Source organism: Melanerpes formicivorus, unplaced genomic scaffold, assembly GCF_026170545.1.
Source record: "Melanerpes formicivorus ecotype bairdi unplaced genomic scaffold, bMelFor1.0.p_v2 SCAF_2, whole genome shotgun sequence".
Lineage (NCBI taxonomy): Eukaryota > Metazoa > Chordata > Aves > Piciformes > Picidae > Melanerpes > Melanerpes formicivorus.
This window is the reverse complement of record NW_027142354.1, coordinates 57,834,984-57,851,204: the sequence shown is the minus strand read 5'-3', so window position 1 is coordinate 57,851,204 and position 16,221 is coordinate 57,834,984. Positions and strand designations below refer to the sequence as shown.

The window sequence follows — 16,221 nt, the reverse complement described above, 5'->3', positions numbered from 1 at the left end:
TCTGCAAAACCTCTGTGCAGAAAGATGTGTTTCTCACCTCTCCCCTTCCCAACCTGGCAGCTCAGGGGCAAGGCAGCCCTCGAGGGGGCCCTTTTTCCAAATACAAAGCTTCCAACGCCCCAAACCATGCAGCACCGGAGCAGCCATCTCCCTCACAGAGGCACAACTACAACCTCTAGCTCTGCAAAGTAAGTCACTTTGAGCAACCTGGTGTAGGGAAAGGTGTCCCTGCCCATGGCAGAGGGGTTGGAACTAGGTGATCTTTAAGGTGCCTTCCAAGCCCAAGGCCTCCCCGACTGTATGGGCTGGTGCTTCACGTGCACCTTCCCCATGGTGCTTGGGGCCAACGCCGTGCAGGCGCCATAGGCACACACCCCGTGCACATCACACAACAGCAGCAGGCTGTGGGGAGGAGGAGCAAGGACCCCCCAGGGCCCTCCCAGTGTCCACATACACGGTGACCTCATCTAGGTTTTAATCACCACAACCTTGAGGAACCACAGGCAAGAAAGAACAAATTCCCAAGCAGAAAGAAAGTGGTAAGAGAAACTAGGAAGCTAAGCAAAGGGCAGCACGAAGAGAGGTGTCAGCTCTTAAACCTCAGGGTGAATAATCACTGCTCTAAGAAACCTGGTGACTCAGTACTGCTGGGAGATTATGATGAAAAATAGTTCCTGCAGCCTATGAGAGAAGTAATTACAGCCTACATCTCTGTCCAGCATGCAACATGATGTGGCCAGGCACGTTAAGTGCACAGCACAGAGTCAGATGCTAAAGGGGATCCAAGCCTGAGCACAACCTGGATCCTGGAAAAGGAACTTTGTGAGAATGGAATAGGAATAGAACCTGACCTTCAAGATCATCGTGTCCAACCCATCAAACAATCCAACACCACCTAAACAACTAACCCATGGCACCAAGCACCCCATCAAGTCTCCTCCTGAACACCTCCAGGGATGGTGACTCCACCACCTCCCTGGGCAGCCCATTCCAATGGGCAATCACTCTCTCTGTGTAAAACTTCCTCCTAACCTCCAGCCTGAACCTCCCCTGGTGCAGCCTGAGACTGTGTCCTCTTGTTCTGGTGCTGGCTGCCTGGGAGAAGAGACCAACCTCTGCCTGTCTACAACCTCCCTTCAGGTAGTTTCACTTATGCCAATAAGGAGGTAAAAAACAGGAGTGGGACCAGACCATTAAGTGTTAGTAGAGCTAACAACATCCCCAAGGATGCAGAGTACAATAATATTTGCCCCAAATTCGATTTCTTCTTTTCTGGTTCAATTAAATAATGAAATATTCTTCAGAGAAGGCCATGAATACAAACCTGCAAGTACAAAGGGATAAGTGACCTACATTTGGGAGGCCTTCAAAGCAGACAGGACTTTTTAACTGACAAACTAAGTGTCATCTCTTTCACACACTTCCTCTCCCAAAGCAAATCCCTCCAGAGATAAAAGGGGGCTTCCAAAACCAGGCCAGCTCCCACTAGCCCTGGTGGAGCTGGAGGTGCCTGTGAGGAGCAGCCAGCCAAGCCCCACCTGCACAGAGCAAGCAGAGCAGCTGGAACTGCCGGAGCCCTGCAGCCCTAGCTGAGACCCAAGGGGCAGAGAGAAGGCTCAGAGGCATGCACCTGGCGATGGATGCAGAAATAGCTTGGAGGGACTGATCTGATAACATCATCTGTCTTTGTGGTGCTCATGTGATACAGGCAACAAAAATAAAGGCTGTGTGGGCTTCCACACCCACCAGCAAGCTGCCAGCCCTGCGTGCTGACTGCCTCTGCTCTAGTAACAGCACATGATGAGAAAGGAGAATCTCGTGCTGTGCCCACAGTCCGATGGGATCTGACCCCTCCGGCCACACAGGTGTGACCAAGCCCCTGCTACCTGCCAGAGGGTGCTGCTCTGGACATGCCTCTAATGCTGCAGAGTGAGGAAGAACCTGAAGACATCACAAATGAACCAAGGCAGGGCTGATGCAGAGCAGGAGCAGGCAAGAAGCTGCTACCTCCTGCAAGCACAGAGGCAAGGCATAGGCAGCCCCCAAAGCATGGCTGTGGGCAGCTGAAGAGTGGGGTCAGCTGAGGCATCTCTTCCCACCTTCCATCAGAAACACACACACACCTTAAAGCCCATGAAACCCAGCCCCTAGGATGTCTTTCATAAATCAGACTTGGACCTTACCTGATACCTTAAGTACAGACTAATTCAAAACACTGGCATCATCTCCCATCCAGATGAGGCACAGGGCAGAAGGGAGCAAGGGCAAGTAAAAGACACAGTGGTTCCAAACAAACCATCTCTAGAGGACAGGCTTAGCAGACACCAGCCTCTCATGAAGGCAAGCCCCTCATGGGCCACACTCCACAGCCAGTGGTGCTTTGTCCATCCATTCCCCTCCGCTCATGAGGGCAGGGAGAGAGCAGAGCTCTCCTGCTTAGTCACAAGACAAACTACAGTCAAAACTGCAGCAGGCAGCAGTGCTTTGTTTACCCAGCAGAGCAGCTTGCCCTGCCTCCTACACACTGGACTCCAGAGAGGCTTCCCAGAGCACAGCAAGAGCTCATTTCCCAAGTCAGGGATGTGCTGGAGGAGAATACAAATGCAGTGGATAACAAAACCACAGCCGCTCCTGCACTGGGCAAGCGCTTGGCAGCAACATGTGGAACCTGCAGAGGAGGTCTCTGTGGGGGTGCCTCCTCCTTCAGCACCTCTGAAGCTCCCTCAGGGATCTCACAGGAGCAGTGTCCATTATCCTTCCTGAAATGATTGTGTTTTCTTCTCAATGGATAGAAAGCACTGTCCCAAATTATCCCCACAGAATGGTGTCAGTGAGGACCAGGCACCATCCAAAATGCTTTACTAAGTCAGATCAGGAAAGGACACTCAGTTAGGAAGTGCTGGATCTCATCTCTCCTTCAGCAGTGGAAGATGTGCCTGCTCATTTCAAACTTCCCAAAGAGGACTGCCTAACCAGAGGACACCACATGGCTTAGGAAAGACCCCAAGGTCATCACAAATTAATCCATGAGTTCAAAGTCAGGCCCAAGGAACAGGGACAGAACCTGCAGAGCAAGTGTCACACAAAGGTGGATGAGCTGCAGGTCTCAGGCTGGTTCCCACAGCTCACAGCCTTACACGGATGATTTACTGCCACATGGCCACCAGCACTGCTGGGGAACTGCTCCAGGTCCTCCAGTGCTCCTGCAGAAAGCAGCTCATCCCATGGGGACTCAGAGTGCACAGGCAGCTCCTGCCCAGTCCTGCAAGATCCACACGTGTGACTTTTTCTGTGTAACACACAAAACCCCAAGCTAAAACCATTCCCTAATGCTTGAGCTGTGATTTTAGAACATCTCACTCCAGAGAGCAAACCACCCATGGGTGGAAGGAGAGCACACCTTCAGTCCTTACAGAAGGGCCCTCCAGACCTTAGAAACTTGGGACTAGCCAGACAAAAAGAAGCAAAGGGAGAAGTGGTCTTTGCTCAACCCACTGCCCCCAGGGGCAGATGGCAGGGAGGGGACTGGGGCCGGCAGGGCTGTCAGTGAGCCTGGGGACGCTGCCGCGCCGCCACATGACGGCGGTTAGCTGATTACTGTTTAACTCCTGGCATGAGGGATTACACGGCCCAGAGAGTTCCTGCAGGCAAACATGAGCAGCCCCTCACCACCACCTTCCCCCTCAGATGACCTCTAAGGATCACAGGATTTTTCCAAGAATTGTTCTTTTTCAAGCTTCTCATCACACAAGCTCCCAAGTCCTCCTCAAGGAGCCCCACGCTAATGGTTGCCTGTGAGCAGTCTGCTCCTCTGCCTCATACCCAGTGCCACATTGCAGCACCAGTGCTCTACAACACACAAACACTCTCCACCTTAGCTAAGCACACTGATTAAGCCTCCATGGCAAACCTCACATCTTGTCTCACCTCCACCCAAAGTGTTTTTCTCTCCTCCTCTGTTACAGAGGGTAAAAAAGCTTCCCAAACAAGCAGCTTTCTCCTGAGAAATGCTGTCTTCTGCTTCCAGTCAAGCAAATAAAACAAGGTCTTATCTCAAGGCCTTTGAAAGGCAGAAACCACTCCTAAACCACAGGCAGAACAGGGGTAAAACCCCCAAACCTTCTGTATGCTGGAGCTGAGGGATGGGGGGAAGAAGGGAAAGGAAAAGTCTTTCCCTGGAGCATGCAATCATTTTCTTTGTATTTGGTTAAGACAATTCTTATCCTGGAAAAGAGGGCAAGGAAAAGGAAGCCAAGTAGCTCCTGAGCAGACTGATTTTACTAGAATTACTTAAATAAGCTGGTCACTCCCCTGGCCTTTGGATTGGCAGGGCTTTGCTTGCTGTCCCACCTGGGCACAGCCTCCAGAGGGCAGCTGCCATAGGAATCAGGTGATCAGAGCAGGAATTTTGTCCTCCCCTTCCCTTCACACCGAGGTTGCATCTGCCAGCACCAAAACACACCAGCAAGGCAGGGCTGCTAGAGCACACCAGGCTCCAGAGCACAAGGCTGCTACTGCAGGCAGCAGCCAGAAGTGCCACGGGAGATTAAACATCCATGGCTGCAAATCAGCAAGGGCAGGGCTGAGCCTCCAAACCACAAGTCCTGTGCCAGCAACTTCTTTGATGTGCACCATGAACATTTAGGGCACAGCACACGTGCTTGATGTTAACCATGCATTTTCATGACCCAAGGTCTTGTTAAAGGGGAAAAAAAAAAACCCAACACAAACACCCAAACCAAAAAGCAATCAGCCAAACCTCAGAGTAACCTTCCTGTGACTCACATGCTACCCACTCACCCCACACCCATACAGTCATGTACCAAACCTCAAGGATTTAGTCAAGGGTGACCGGCATCATCCACATCAGCTGCAGCAAACCACAGAGCTAACTGCACTACTTCTCTCTCAAGGAACCTCTTTCCTGCAGGCTGTGCCGCAGCTCCTGCCCAAGAGACAAGCTCTGGGGTCACCCAAGTGCAGTGGCTGTACCTGTAAACATGGCACAGAAATACGGGCTGCAGGCCGCCAGCACCACGCGGTGAGCTTCCATCTCCACAGCTTCCGCCACAATCACCACATCACAGAGGAGCCTCTTGCTGGAAAACACCAGAAAAGGAAAAGATCATTTCAGAACTCCTGCTCAGGCAGAAAGCTACATCAGCCTAGCCTGGAAAAGCAAGCAGAAGACCCAGCATAATAGATAAGGGTCCTGAGCTTCTGCCAAATGCCAGTGGAAGTCCTCTAATCCCCCAGCTACCAGCTCCTCTCGATGTCTGCCTGCAGTGCAAATCCTGAATGTGCCTGTGATTCTGCTTTCCCCAGGGCAAAAATAACAGCTGGAAGCTAAACCAGACATGCATGCTGCCCAACGAACAGATGGGTAAGGGGCTCCTTACACCTCTCAGACAAGCAGGGCTTGGAGAAGGCACAGAAGAGCTTCAGGGTTTGGGCACTACCTGGAGCCAAGCTCTAGGAAGAAGGAACAGTCATGCAGTGCTTGCACCTTGCCATAGAGAAAAGGTAGAGTGGAAAAAGGAAGTTATTTCTGTACTTCCTTCCATCTTTGACCCTGAAGAGCATGACAATCAAAAAACCACCTCCTGGCACTGACCAGTGCAAAGGCTGCCTCAGCAGTTTCCCAGTGAGATGTCAGCCCACTACCTGTGGGCCTGAGGACTTTGTTTACCACATTCATTAGCCTGGGATTGAGTCACCCAGATAAAGCACAGGCTTCCAAACAGAAAAACTTCTGAGCTCCTCCACTGACTCACTGAACAGCTTTAGAAAAGTCACTTCATTAACTGCTGACCTTTTTGACTAGCCCCACATATATCCTTTGAGGATTCATTAGTTAATGTTTGCACAAGGCTCGGGAGAGGCCAGACAGCTAGGAGCGCTCAGCCTCTCAAGAAGCTGGGTTTAGGATGCTTGAGCATACAAATGCAAAATAAGGGTGTTCTTTTCAAATGTCAAGCCTGGAAAAGGATCAGGCTCTGTGAATCTAGTTGTCCCCTTCTCAGAAATGCTTATCACCACGCTGCACTTTGGCTTTAGGAAGCTGCCTATCAAACAGACACACAGGGAGCTTCCCCAGACTACATCCATCTCCTCCATGTGTTGGACCACAAGAACAACACACCTGTGCACTGGAGGGCTATAGCTGGAAAACAGGCAGAGAGGAGGAACTGGTAGTCTGTGCTCCACATTCACTCCAGCTGGGAAGGGGTGATAGCAATGAGGGCTGCTTTTTAACAGCCTCTTAATGCAAGCTTCATTTCCTTCAGCTTATGTAAAAGGTGCTCTGCTCAGCTCCTCTTTGGAACACAGTTATCTGAAGTGCCACTCATGAAATTAATTTTACCTACATTTAAAAGCTTAAAGTTTCAAGTAAGCAACATATATAAATAGGTTAAAGGCTTAGCAAGAGTTTTTCTGAGCCTCTGTATGAGGTCTCTGGATGCACTGGAGGGGAGGCACTCTCAACACTGATGGTTACAGCTCAACAGATCACACAACGCACCAGAACAGCAGCAGGAGATGACAAAAAGGAGCACATAGAAAACAAACCCAAACATCAAACAGGTGCTCAAGGGCAGCTTTCAGTCTTCTGTGTTTCACCACTTCAGTACTGCACCAGATCTAGCTGACTACAGGCACTAAGAAACGTTGTCCAGCTCTGGCTAGTCCCACTATGCTTCAATTAACAAAGGACTAACAGGAGCACAATAGACTTCTGAATATAGCTGCACAGACCTCTTATTTCCAGATCTCTTGCTTGCAGCACAAAGAAAGGACTAGAGGGATGCCAATATAAATATTTTTTCAGAAAGAAAAGCAAAGCATATCCTGCTTCAGACAATTGTTAAAAGGCAAAGACATGTTCCTTTTCTGGTCCTATGCAACTCAAAATTGCTGTCAGACATCTGTGGCAGGAGACAGTTCTCATCCTTCCCCACACCAAAGGTGGTGTCTCTTAGGAAACTTCTCAGTCCATGGGGGAGAGGTGGCTGTCACAGCATCTTTTGAGCACTTGGAGCATGCAGGAGGAGGCTGTTGTCTGCTTTATCTGCATAGAAAGGGAGCACCCAGGCTCACCTGTAAGACACATGTACTGCTTCTGAGAATAGGGTTTCTTAGTCTCCAGTTGAATGGTGAAGGACTCAAATGAACTGGGGTGGGGAAACACTCCCTGAACTCCTCTCTGGCTCAACAGGATAACAACCACCAAGAATCAACTTGGGTTTAACCGCTGCCACCGCAGTGCTGACAGCAATTCTTCAACACTCTGCTCTCTGACATGTTTTCCATCCCCCAGTCTCCCTGAACCCACACAGCTGTGTGAAGAGACCAAGGTGTTCTCTTTTCACCAGTTTCAGGATTTTTAAGTTTGCAAGTAGAGAGCTGACATTCTTCCTGAGTTGATGACTTACTGGGTTTTTTAACCCCCTGCTTTGGAGTGCTAAGCCCAGACTGAGTGAGGCTGCTGGATAAGGAGAACAAGAACACCACATTTATAATCATTGATCTATAATTGTGTGTAGGTGTCTTAATGTCTCTAGTGTTCTATTCTTGCTTTTCAGACCATTAGCTCACTTAAGAACACAGTTTACAGCTGAATTTGCTGTAAGTAACAGAAGACTGCCTGAATTACCACCTAGAAATGAAGGCTAGTGCTCAGATAATGTTTTTGAGCCACAGCTGGCTTGCTTCTGCTGGGAAGATAGGGAGGTGTGAGATGAGGAAGAGTAATCCACCACATTTTAGCTGTCTCTTCCTACTTGTTTATGAACTCCCTACACACAACCACTAGCTGTTAGAAAAAAGGCACAGAGTTTTTTCTTGAGTCTCCCAGAAGCCTTTCTCCTCCAAGCAGCATGTCCCTGCTCCACCAGAGAGGGTCCCCATGAAGTCAGAAGCGTACCTCCGCAGCTCGTTCATGACCTTGAATGCCTTCCTCATGTGAGAGGGGTTGACTGTCACTGTGCGCTGGTCCTTCTCATCTTCAGCTGCCTCGGAGGACCGGGAGCTCTGCTTGATGCTACAAAGAAGGACAAAGGAAGGGCTAGAAAGTTTGACTCCATGGCACTCTGGGAAAGGAAAATAATCACTTTTAAAGCATCATAAAAGTAAAGCAAAGGGTATCATGTGTGGGCTTATTTCCACATTTGTTGGCTGGTTCAGGTTCCCCAAACGAAGAGCATCACAAAATGCAGCCACTGCTGCATGGCTGTTGACAGCCAACCCAGCACACAGCTCAGTCAGCAGAGAGGCAAAGGAGAAAGTGCCAAGCACTTGAGGACAAAGCTCGGCCTTACAGGCTCCAGGCCAGGAAAGCAGCATAAATTGAAATGCAAGCCAGAACATAATTGCTTCACTGAACAGAAAGAGATTTCAGCGCTGGGAGCTACAAGAGTACCACAGATACTTTAACATCCATACAGAGAAAGGGAAATTCAGTCTGCAGTGTCCCATCTGAACAACAGCAGGTGTACAATACAAGACTTGTATCATCTTCTGTCCAGGCACGTAGCAAAGGACAATCACAACTCCCTGAGCAGCTTCCAAACCATTTGCTTTACAGAGGCTGCTTCCCTTTTGGAAACAGACCTGTTAAGTGCCAACTGAAACCCACAGAAGGAATTATTAAACCAGACTTTCCCCCCAGAACCACCAGCTAGAGAGGTAGCATCAAACCAGATGCACCCGGTTACGTGCTGTGCTGAACCAGGCCAACCGGTGCCTCGGGCACACACGTGTCCTCATGACTCTGCTGGGAGCATTGGCTCTTTATCTAGCATTGACATCAGGTCAATATCTCCATCTCCCTGCTCTGAAAGTGTGGGAAATCACTGGGTGATAAGGCAGCACTCAGAGCTGGGTCTCTGTTCTGCTTGCACCCATGGCTCGCCCATCAAAGCTGCCAGCAAACAAACCAGTCAAGGCTGTCCGTGTTGAGAACCAACCCCATGCAAATGGCAGACCTCAGGAGGTAACCCATCACCATCATGCACCCAACTGGAGGCCTTCTTAGAGTTTTCCTTTGGAAAGCACAGTCTCCCTTAGCTTCACCTTTGTCCCCTCCTCCCTGCCACCTTTCTCACTTGGGCTTGTGTCACGCTAGAACAAGCTGAATCAGGACAAACCAAGAGTCTGGGCAGCCCAGCATCCTTGCTTGACTGGTGACCAGAAAATGATAGCTAAAGAAAGGGTATCAAGTGCAAAAGGCTCCTTCTCCAGAACAGCCTGCCAGCCTCTGCTAAGGTGTGTAAGCATGCACATATGTACCTACATACATGTACACACACAGTGACCCTTCAAAAACCACAAGCACCCACAATTTCCTACCCTTTGGCAGTGTGGAACCCTTGCTGAGCTTCACACTCACCCCATTGCCTGCTCCTGACAGGTGGCTGTCACCAGCACCACATCCCTTGAGACCACACAAAGCTCTTTGGCCCTGCAGGTGTCCTTGGTGGGCTGCATTGCCCTTCTTCTAGAAACAAGGCGTTGAACAGCAGCCAAGCTGCACGCAGCTCGAATACACCCCTGCATACTGAGCGGCCTCCAGCTTTGTGCCCCAGACAAAGCTGAATGCCAGAAACCAGCCAAGTCCAATTCTTTCACTTTGCTGAGCAAGTGAAATATTTTCAGTCATAAGTACAGCAGCGAGGCTGAGCTCAACATCACTCAGCACATGTCCCAGGAAGGGAGACAACCAGACCGTGTTGCAGTCATCATCCAAATAGTTTAATATAGTTGAATTAAAAGGGGAAAAAAAAGCAACCCTAAGCTGAAAGGGTACCTCTTGTTAAATGTTTGGCATTCAAGGGTCTGGCACCAGGCAACAACACAACCACTCTTTCTGTCCCCAAAGGAAGCTGCACTCATTCTGCGCCGCACGTAGCGCCGGCAGCATTCACGGGCACAGCGCGGCGGCAACACTCGGCTGCGTGCCCCAGCAAAGGAGTCTCCTCACTCCAGGACACAGAAAATACACCTCAGCCACACTGCTTTATCTATCAAAGGCTCTGGGTGAAATCTTAGGCCAAGTGAAGTGTGACCACAGCTTTAAACACCGCCCTGTAAATCCTTGCTTTTTAAACAGCTCTATCTGTCCTCGCAGCACACTGGAGCCAAGGGGCAACAAAAGAGGCTCTGGAAGCACAAGTGACTTCACTGAGCATTCTGTCTCCAGAGCCCAAACACATAAGGGAAGCAAAACAAAACAAAACAGGGAAAAAAAAAAAAAAGGGAAGAAGAAAGAAAGAAAGAATAAGAAAAAATAGAAAGTGAAACCAAAAGGCATCAGCAGGGAAAAGCTCTACCCATGGGTCTGGGGAGGACAGCTGGACCGCTGTGGGACACCGCTTTGGGCATCATCAGAGACAAACCTCATGGGATCCAGACTTAAGCAATGCAAACAAAACCCTTGGGCTTTCTTTAAGATTAAAAAGCACACTGCTGAGATTTATTTATCAGCACTTCAGGGCTGGGGACCAAGGATTCCTTGTGTTCAGACTTCTGCTGCTGGCAAAAGAAAAAAACCCAGCCACCCAACGTTCAAAGGACACAGCAAGTTTCATTGAACACCAAGGTAAATGTCAGATCAACAAGCCTTCATAAAGCCTCAACTCCACCAATATTTGCCTGTGGGTTTTAAAAGGGGAAAAAGAAAAAGGAAAAAGAAAGGGAAAAACCCACACAACCTTGCTTTGAAATGTCTGGAAAAGATCAGTCAGCTCCTCCTAAAAGGTAACTTTGTTAGAGAAAGATCCCAAAAGCCATCCTCAGCTTTGCTAGCAGGGCCAAAGGCTCAGAGCAAGAAAATGCTGCAGATTGCCTGCTTTAAAACTTGATTAAGAACAAAAATTAGAAACATCAAGATAGGCTATTTAAAGTTTCTCCAAATGACTCATCTAAAAAACATAGTTGAAAAATTAATGGCCAAGAGCCTTTAACTCATCCTGGAGACTGACTCAGCTTCCAGTGTGCCAGTAATGGACAGGGGATGATGTTACCTGGGAGGAAGATTTCACACCCCCATGCACACACTCAGAGATCACCAACACATTTCCAACAGAGAAATGCAAGAGCCTGAGTGCTCCAAGCAAACACAACCTGTCACAAAGCAAAAGCCAGACCTGAGAAACCGAAGCAGTGCCCTGCACAGCCCTTTTCTGATGTTTCTTTCCCCACAACACTACACACTGCTACACTTATTACACTGTTACTAATGGAGGAACAGGCTCCTCTGATCAAATGTGCTGGCTGAGACCACCCAGAGGGTCTAGAGTCCCTGCACCCTGTGACCACAGAGACTTTCCCCCAGCAGCTTCACTTTTGTCTAGCTGCTGTCCTACCACACCAGCAGGACTCGCGAGCCAGCTGCCAGCAGCAATTTGTTCTATTCCTGGGCTATCTGAGGCTGTGCAGCGAGCGAATGGACACATGATTTCATTTCCCTGGGCCAGATGAACATCCTCGTTAGGGACACAGCAGGGTTCTCCTACAATAAGCCAAGAGGCTCTTACTTTCAGAGAGCACCAACCCCACCACCACCTCCTGTGTGGCCTTTCAACGCTGTCCCCAAGCAGAACAGACAAAGTCTGATGGGAGAGTCCTCAGTCTAGCCAGCCCAGTGAATCACAACCAGTTCACACCGTGCTCCTCCTCCCCAAGCCCCACTAGCAAGGCTCAGCTCAAGCTACCCCTGGGCTCCCAGCACAGCTCCTGCCTGAGCGTGGCCACATACCACCCAAGAGAAAGGTATTCTGAAGTGCCATAATAAGCCCCAGCTCTGCTGCCTGCATGCATCAACTATAAAGTTGGGTTGCCTTAGTTACCAGCAGTAATTACAGATGTCTTTGTAGATTATGTGAAAGAATAAAAGCCTTCCTCAGAGCAAAACTGTCCCCTGGCAAGACTTTTGCAGAGCAGAGAGTTGCTAAACCCCAGGACTAAAAACCCCAGCTCTGCCACAATCGGTTCTACTGCTGGCTTCACTGGAGCCAGGAGTTTGCCCTAAAGGAGGGGGAGATCTCGGCTGTGCCCTCCTTCAGAGGAAAGAAGGATGAGCTTCTGCTTGCTTTTCTGGGAGAACAGCTGCCAGGCTCAGCTCCCAGCCCACATGTGGGCACCACAAAGGTCCCTCTGCATCAGGCTCTCACACTGGAGAGACGATGGGACTCCAGACATGTCCAGTCCAGCCTCATGCTGCTGTGCACCAGTGCATGAGGGTCTCTGAGCAATGACCTCATCTCCTGCCTGTGTACCACTCACTGAGGTCTGCTCTTAGGGCTTGTCCCATACTACCATGGAGCTTCAGCCCTCAAGGCTGGCCATAGTCAACAGGGCTTGGCAACCTGCCCCCCCACAGCACAGGCAACTCAACAGCTCTGTGGGCACTTCACATCCTTGCATTAACCCCTCAGGGACATGCCAGCTGTAGATTTTCAAAGCCTATGGAGTTTCTTTGGGGGACACATGGCACTCATCACTGACAAAACGTTAATCTTCAGTTTCTGAGAGCTTTGACACAGCTCTGACCTAAAAATCTGATAGATGCCAAAGATTTGGTAGACAACAGGTAGCAGTGCTCAGAATGCAAGTGCCTCTACTAAACTGAGAGAAAACCAAAATATTAATTTAGGCTTAGAAACATTGGGGGGGGGGGGGGGGAATCATTTGACCTTAACTGGTATCACTTTCTGCTGAGAATCAATGGCCAAAACCACGGCACAAATGCATTCACTCCAGTTTGATTCCTCGAGTCAGACAGAGACAGGTAGAAAAGGACATGGGTGTAATGGCATCTTTGTAAGAATCTCCACTCCTGAATCTGTCTTTATACAATGACAGTGAAATATGTGACTGAAGGAATCCAAACTCTGAGATGGATTCTGAGAGGATTGCCGAGAAGCATTCTCACTAAAGCACACAGGATGGCAGAGTGGAAAGGATTATGGGTTTTACTTGTTTTTAACAGCAGCATTACTTTCCTCTTCTGCTGAATTATTTCAGAGCCTACATCAACATGGAGACATTAGCTTAGAAGAGGGGGGGGGGGAAAAAAAAAGGCACAAACCCACACAACTGGTACACAACAGATCCCCAAAAGGATATTCATATCCAAGGAGACCTCAGGGGAAAAGCAGACTTCTGGAACTACCAAGAAGAAAAGTCTTTGCTGACAGGAATGGAAATGACAGCAAATAACTCACATATGACAATACCACTTGCTTTCAAAGACAGATATTGTATTTCTCAAACTCATACTAGGAAGAAACTACCCCCACTCAAAGCTAAAATGGCAGGAGCTTTCATTCCTTAACCAAAAACCCCCCTAGCATTCCAAGGTTATTTTCCTATTCAAACTCAAACACACCTTCCAAATTCACAACCAGAGACCCACGCCCAACTATAAGGCCTTATATAATTCCTCCATAAAGTCTCTATCAAGACAGAGAAAGAAAATCAAGATTCTGAAATAGTTTGTTGCCAGATATGAAGGTCTCAGGTTAAATCCCCCCTCACCCTTGGCTGCTTGTAACCATGCTCAATGACATGGGCACACGATACCACTGAACAACTGGGATGTGCGAGTTATCAGGATACTCGAGTGCAGGCAGGCTTGGGACCAGAGGCAGAGGTGATGCAACCACCATCAAGCATGCTCCTCACTGGCTACAAAAGTGGAAAAAGCAGCCAGATGAAAAACCAGAGGGAATTCTGCTGTCATGAAAGTCACAAGTGTAAAACCCAAGGCCTAATCTGCATGACACAGATGGGAGTTGAAATGTGGAGCAGAAGTACAGGAACGGGAACAGAACCAGCCCACGGTGCTCACCCACCAAGGGCATTTTGTTACCATCTCGTCCCAGGACTTGCTCAGAGCAGGCAAAGCAGCCTCAGCACAGTCCCACACTGCCTGCCCTTTTGAACCAAAAAGCAGGTGAACATTTCCAGCTTTCCCTGCCAAGAGTCAAACCCCACAGGGTTACTGCCCACAACCAGCTCGGGACATGCCTTCCCCTTCCCGAAAACCAGAACTACAAAGAGCAATTTGAGTAATCATTGCTCACCTCCAGGGGCAGAGACCTTGCTGATGGGGACAGCCTTTTAATCCCTAGAAACAGATGATCTGGAAAAAAAAGGGTGAGGCAGAACAGCCCAGGTCCTATCCCAGGGGCTTTTTCAGCTCTGCATCCCCACCAAAAAGCCTCCAGTCAAAGTGAAACCACTGCTGGTAATCATAAAAATACAAAGCCATTAATTAATAGTGCCAAGGATGATCCCAGCCTGGAGTACCACAGCAGCTCTACTCCCCTTCCTCAAATACTAGAACAAAATACCTATACAAAGAAAAACCTATTCCACATGTTAGCACTGAGTGTGATGAGCTAAGATTTCATGGCACTTGGAATTACTGACCATTTGGGTTCATACCCAGAGGTGGCCAGTCACACCCTTAGGGGGGGCAGAAGATCTGCCAGGCTCCAAGTTTTGTTTTGCACATTAAGTACACAAACAATTGCAACCCTTGAGTCACTTAAGGGTGGAAATCTGCCCTCCAGAGCTTAAAAAGCAACTCCCCCAGGCTGCTGTGAGGGTTTTCCCTCAAGGGAGGGAAAACTTCCAGAATGCAGGGGATGACCCCAGCTTAATTTTCCAACCTTATCATATTGAAACAAAACTTCTGTCAACCCCTGATGATTGCTGCTACCAGCAGGTCAAGCCCCCTCTCTGTTCCCCCATTCCCTGCAAGGCCACCAGCACAAAGGGAAGCACTCAGCATATCCTGTTTTGCTGTGGGGGGTTTTTAGTACTGAAAAGGAAACCCCAAATCAACTTCATGTTTAGTTTGAAGGGGTATGGGCGAGCTTTAGTGTGTGAAAGGCACCGCGACAGAGGGGAGGAAGAATGAGGGCAGAGCAGAAGCACCAAACACCTCTTGAGCATTTATGAAGTCCCTGTGGAGCAAAACCCTCATGTTCAGTTGGCATGAGGTCAACTATGCAAGCACTTCTGCACTCGTGTTTTGGGGCAAAACAGCTGCCTTGCAAGAAAAAGTATCTATAGCCCAGCTACCATGCAAGGGAGACACAGGAGCCCTCCTGCCTGACCTAACACCCATATAGTGCCCAGCTTCCCCAAATACAGGCAGGTAAGTGGAGGTCTGAAGGCTCCACAGACGTTACCCATTTTCATTCACTACTCAAAAGATCAGCAAGTAGCAGCGGGTAGGTCTTCAGCTGAAAGACAGCTGCTGGAGGGTCGAGATACGAGGAAGACAGGCAGACAAGCCCAGCATGAGGCATATTTTGATGGAGCGACCCTGCAGCACACCAGCCCACCTCTCCTGCCCCAACACCTCCACCAGCGATGTTGATAACCACCCACTGGGGCAGCCTACCTCACCTCGCTATCCATATCTAAAGCACATCCTACTTGAAACACCACGCTGTTCCCTTCCGTTTGGGCATACGGGGCGAAGGAGGCTGTCACCATGACATTGCAACATGCAGGCTAACACGGCAGGCGCTCAGCGCAGGGGTTTCTGCGAGCGGGCAGGGACGGGAAGGGATGGCAGGGGGGAATCCCCGCCAGCCGCGTCCCGCATGCCTGCGCACAGCCACCCAGAGCTCCCCGGAGAGCGGCATACCCCGGCCCCGGGGCTCGGCATCCTCCGCCCCGCGTCCCTCCCGGGCAGGCGCTGCCCGTCCGCCCCCCGCCCCAAGCCCGTATCCCGCCAAGCCGCGGCGGTGCCGGGGCGGACACAAAGGCTCTGCGGCGGTTCCTACCTCTCCTCCTCCATTGTGCGGCACGGAGGGAGCCGGAGACGGGGGGGGGGACCGGGGCGGGCGGCGGGGCAGGCTCAGCGCCCCGGGCCCGGCATGGCTGCGACCGGCCGCCCCCGCCCCGGGCCGCTTCCTGCGGGAGCGGAGCGCTGCGTCCCCGGCGCGCCCCGCCGCAGCGACTGCCGCCGCCGCAGCCCGCACCGCCTCCTCCTCCTCCTCGCAGCCTCCTCCCCCGGCGAGCTTGCGATCGTCTCCGGGCAACGGCAGCTGTGGAGGGCGGCCCCGCCGCTCCGCACCGCCCGGCCCCCGCCGCCCCCCGCCTCCTGGCCCGGGCTCCGGCCAGCGCCGCTGGCACAACCTGCGGGAACGGCAGCGAGGGGCTAAAGAGGTGGGCGGCCAGCCCCGAGCCGTACTAACGGAG

The 16,221-nt window shown here is 50.4% G+C and overlaps 1 protein-coding gene across 1 annotated transcript in view; it reads right to left on the bottom strand.

Moving 5' to 3' along the window:
* Nucleotides 1-15,964, bottom strand: part of KLHL3 (kelch like family member 3) — a 47,122-nt gene extending 31,158 nt beyond the window's left edge. The window contains exons 1-3 of the mRNA XM_068163039.1: nt 15,804-15,964; nt 7,925-8,041; nt 4,993-5,099 (exon numbers count right to left, since the gene is read on the bottom strand). Of these exons, the coding sequence (XP_068019140.1) occupies nt 4,993-5,099; nt 7,925-8,041; nt 15,804-15,817 (238 nt within the window). The 5' untranslated portion in view covers nt 15,818-15,964. The remainder of the gene's footprint in view (nt 1-4,992; nt 5,100-7,924; nt 8,042-15,803) is intronic.
* Nucleotides 15,965-16,221: the final 257 nt, after the last annotated feature.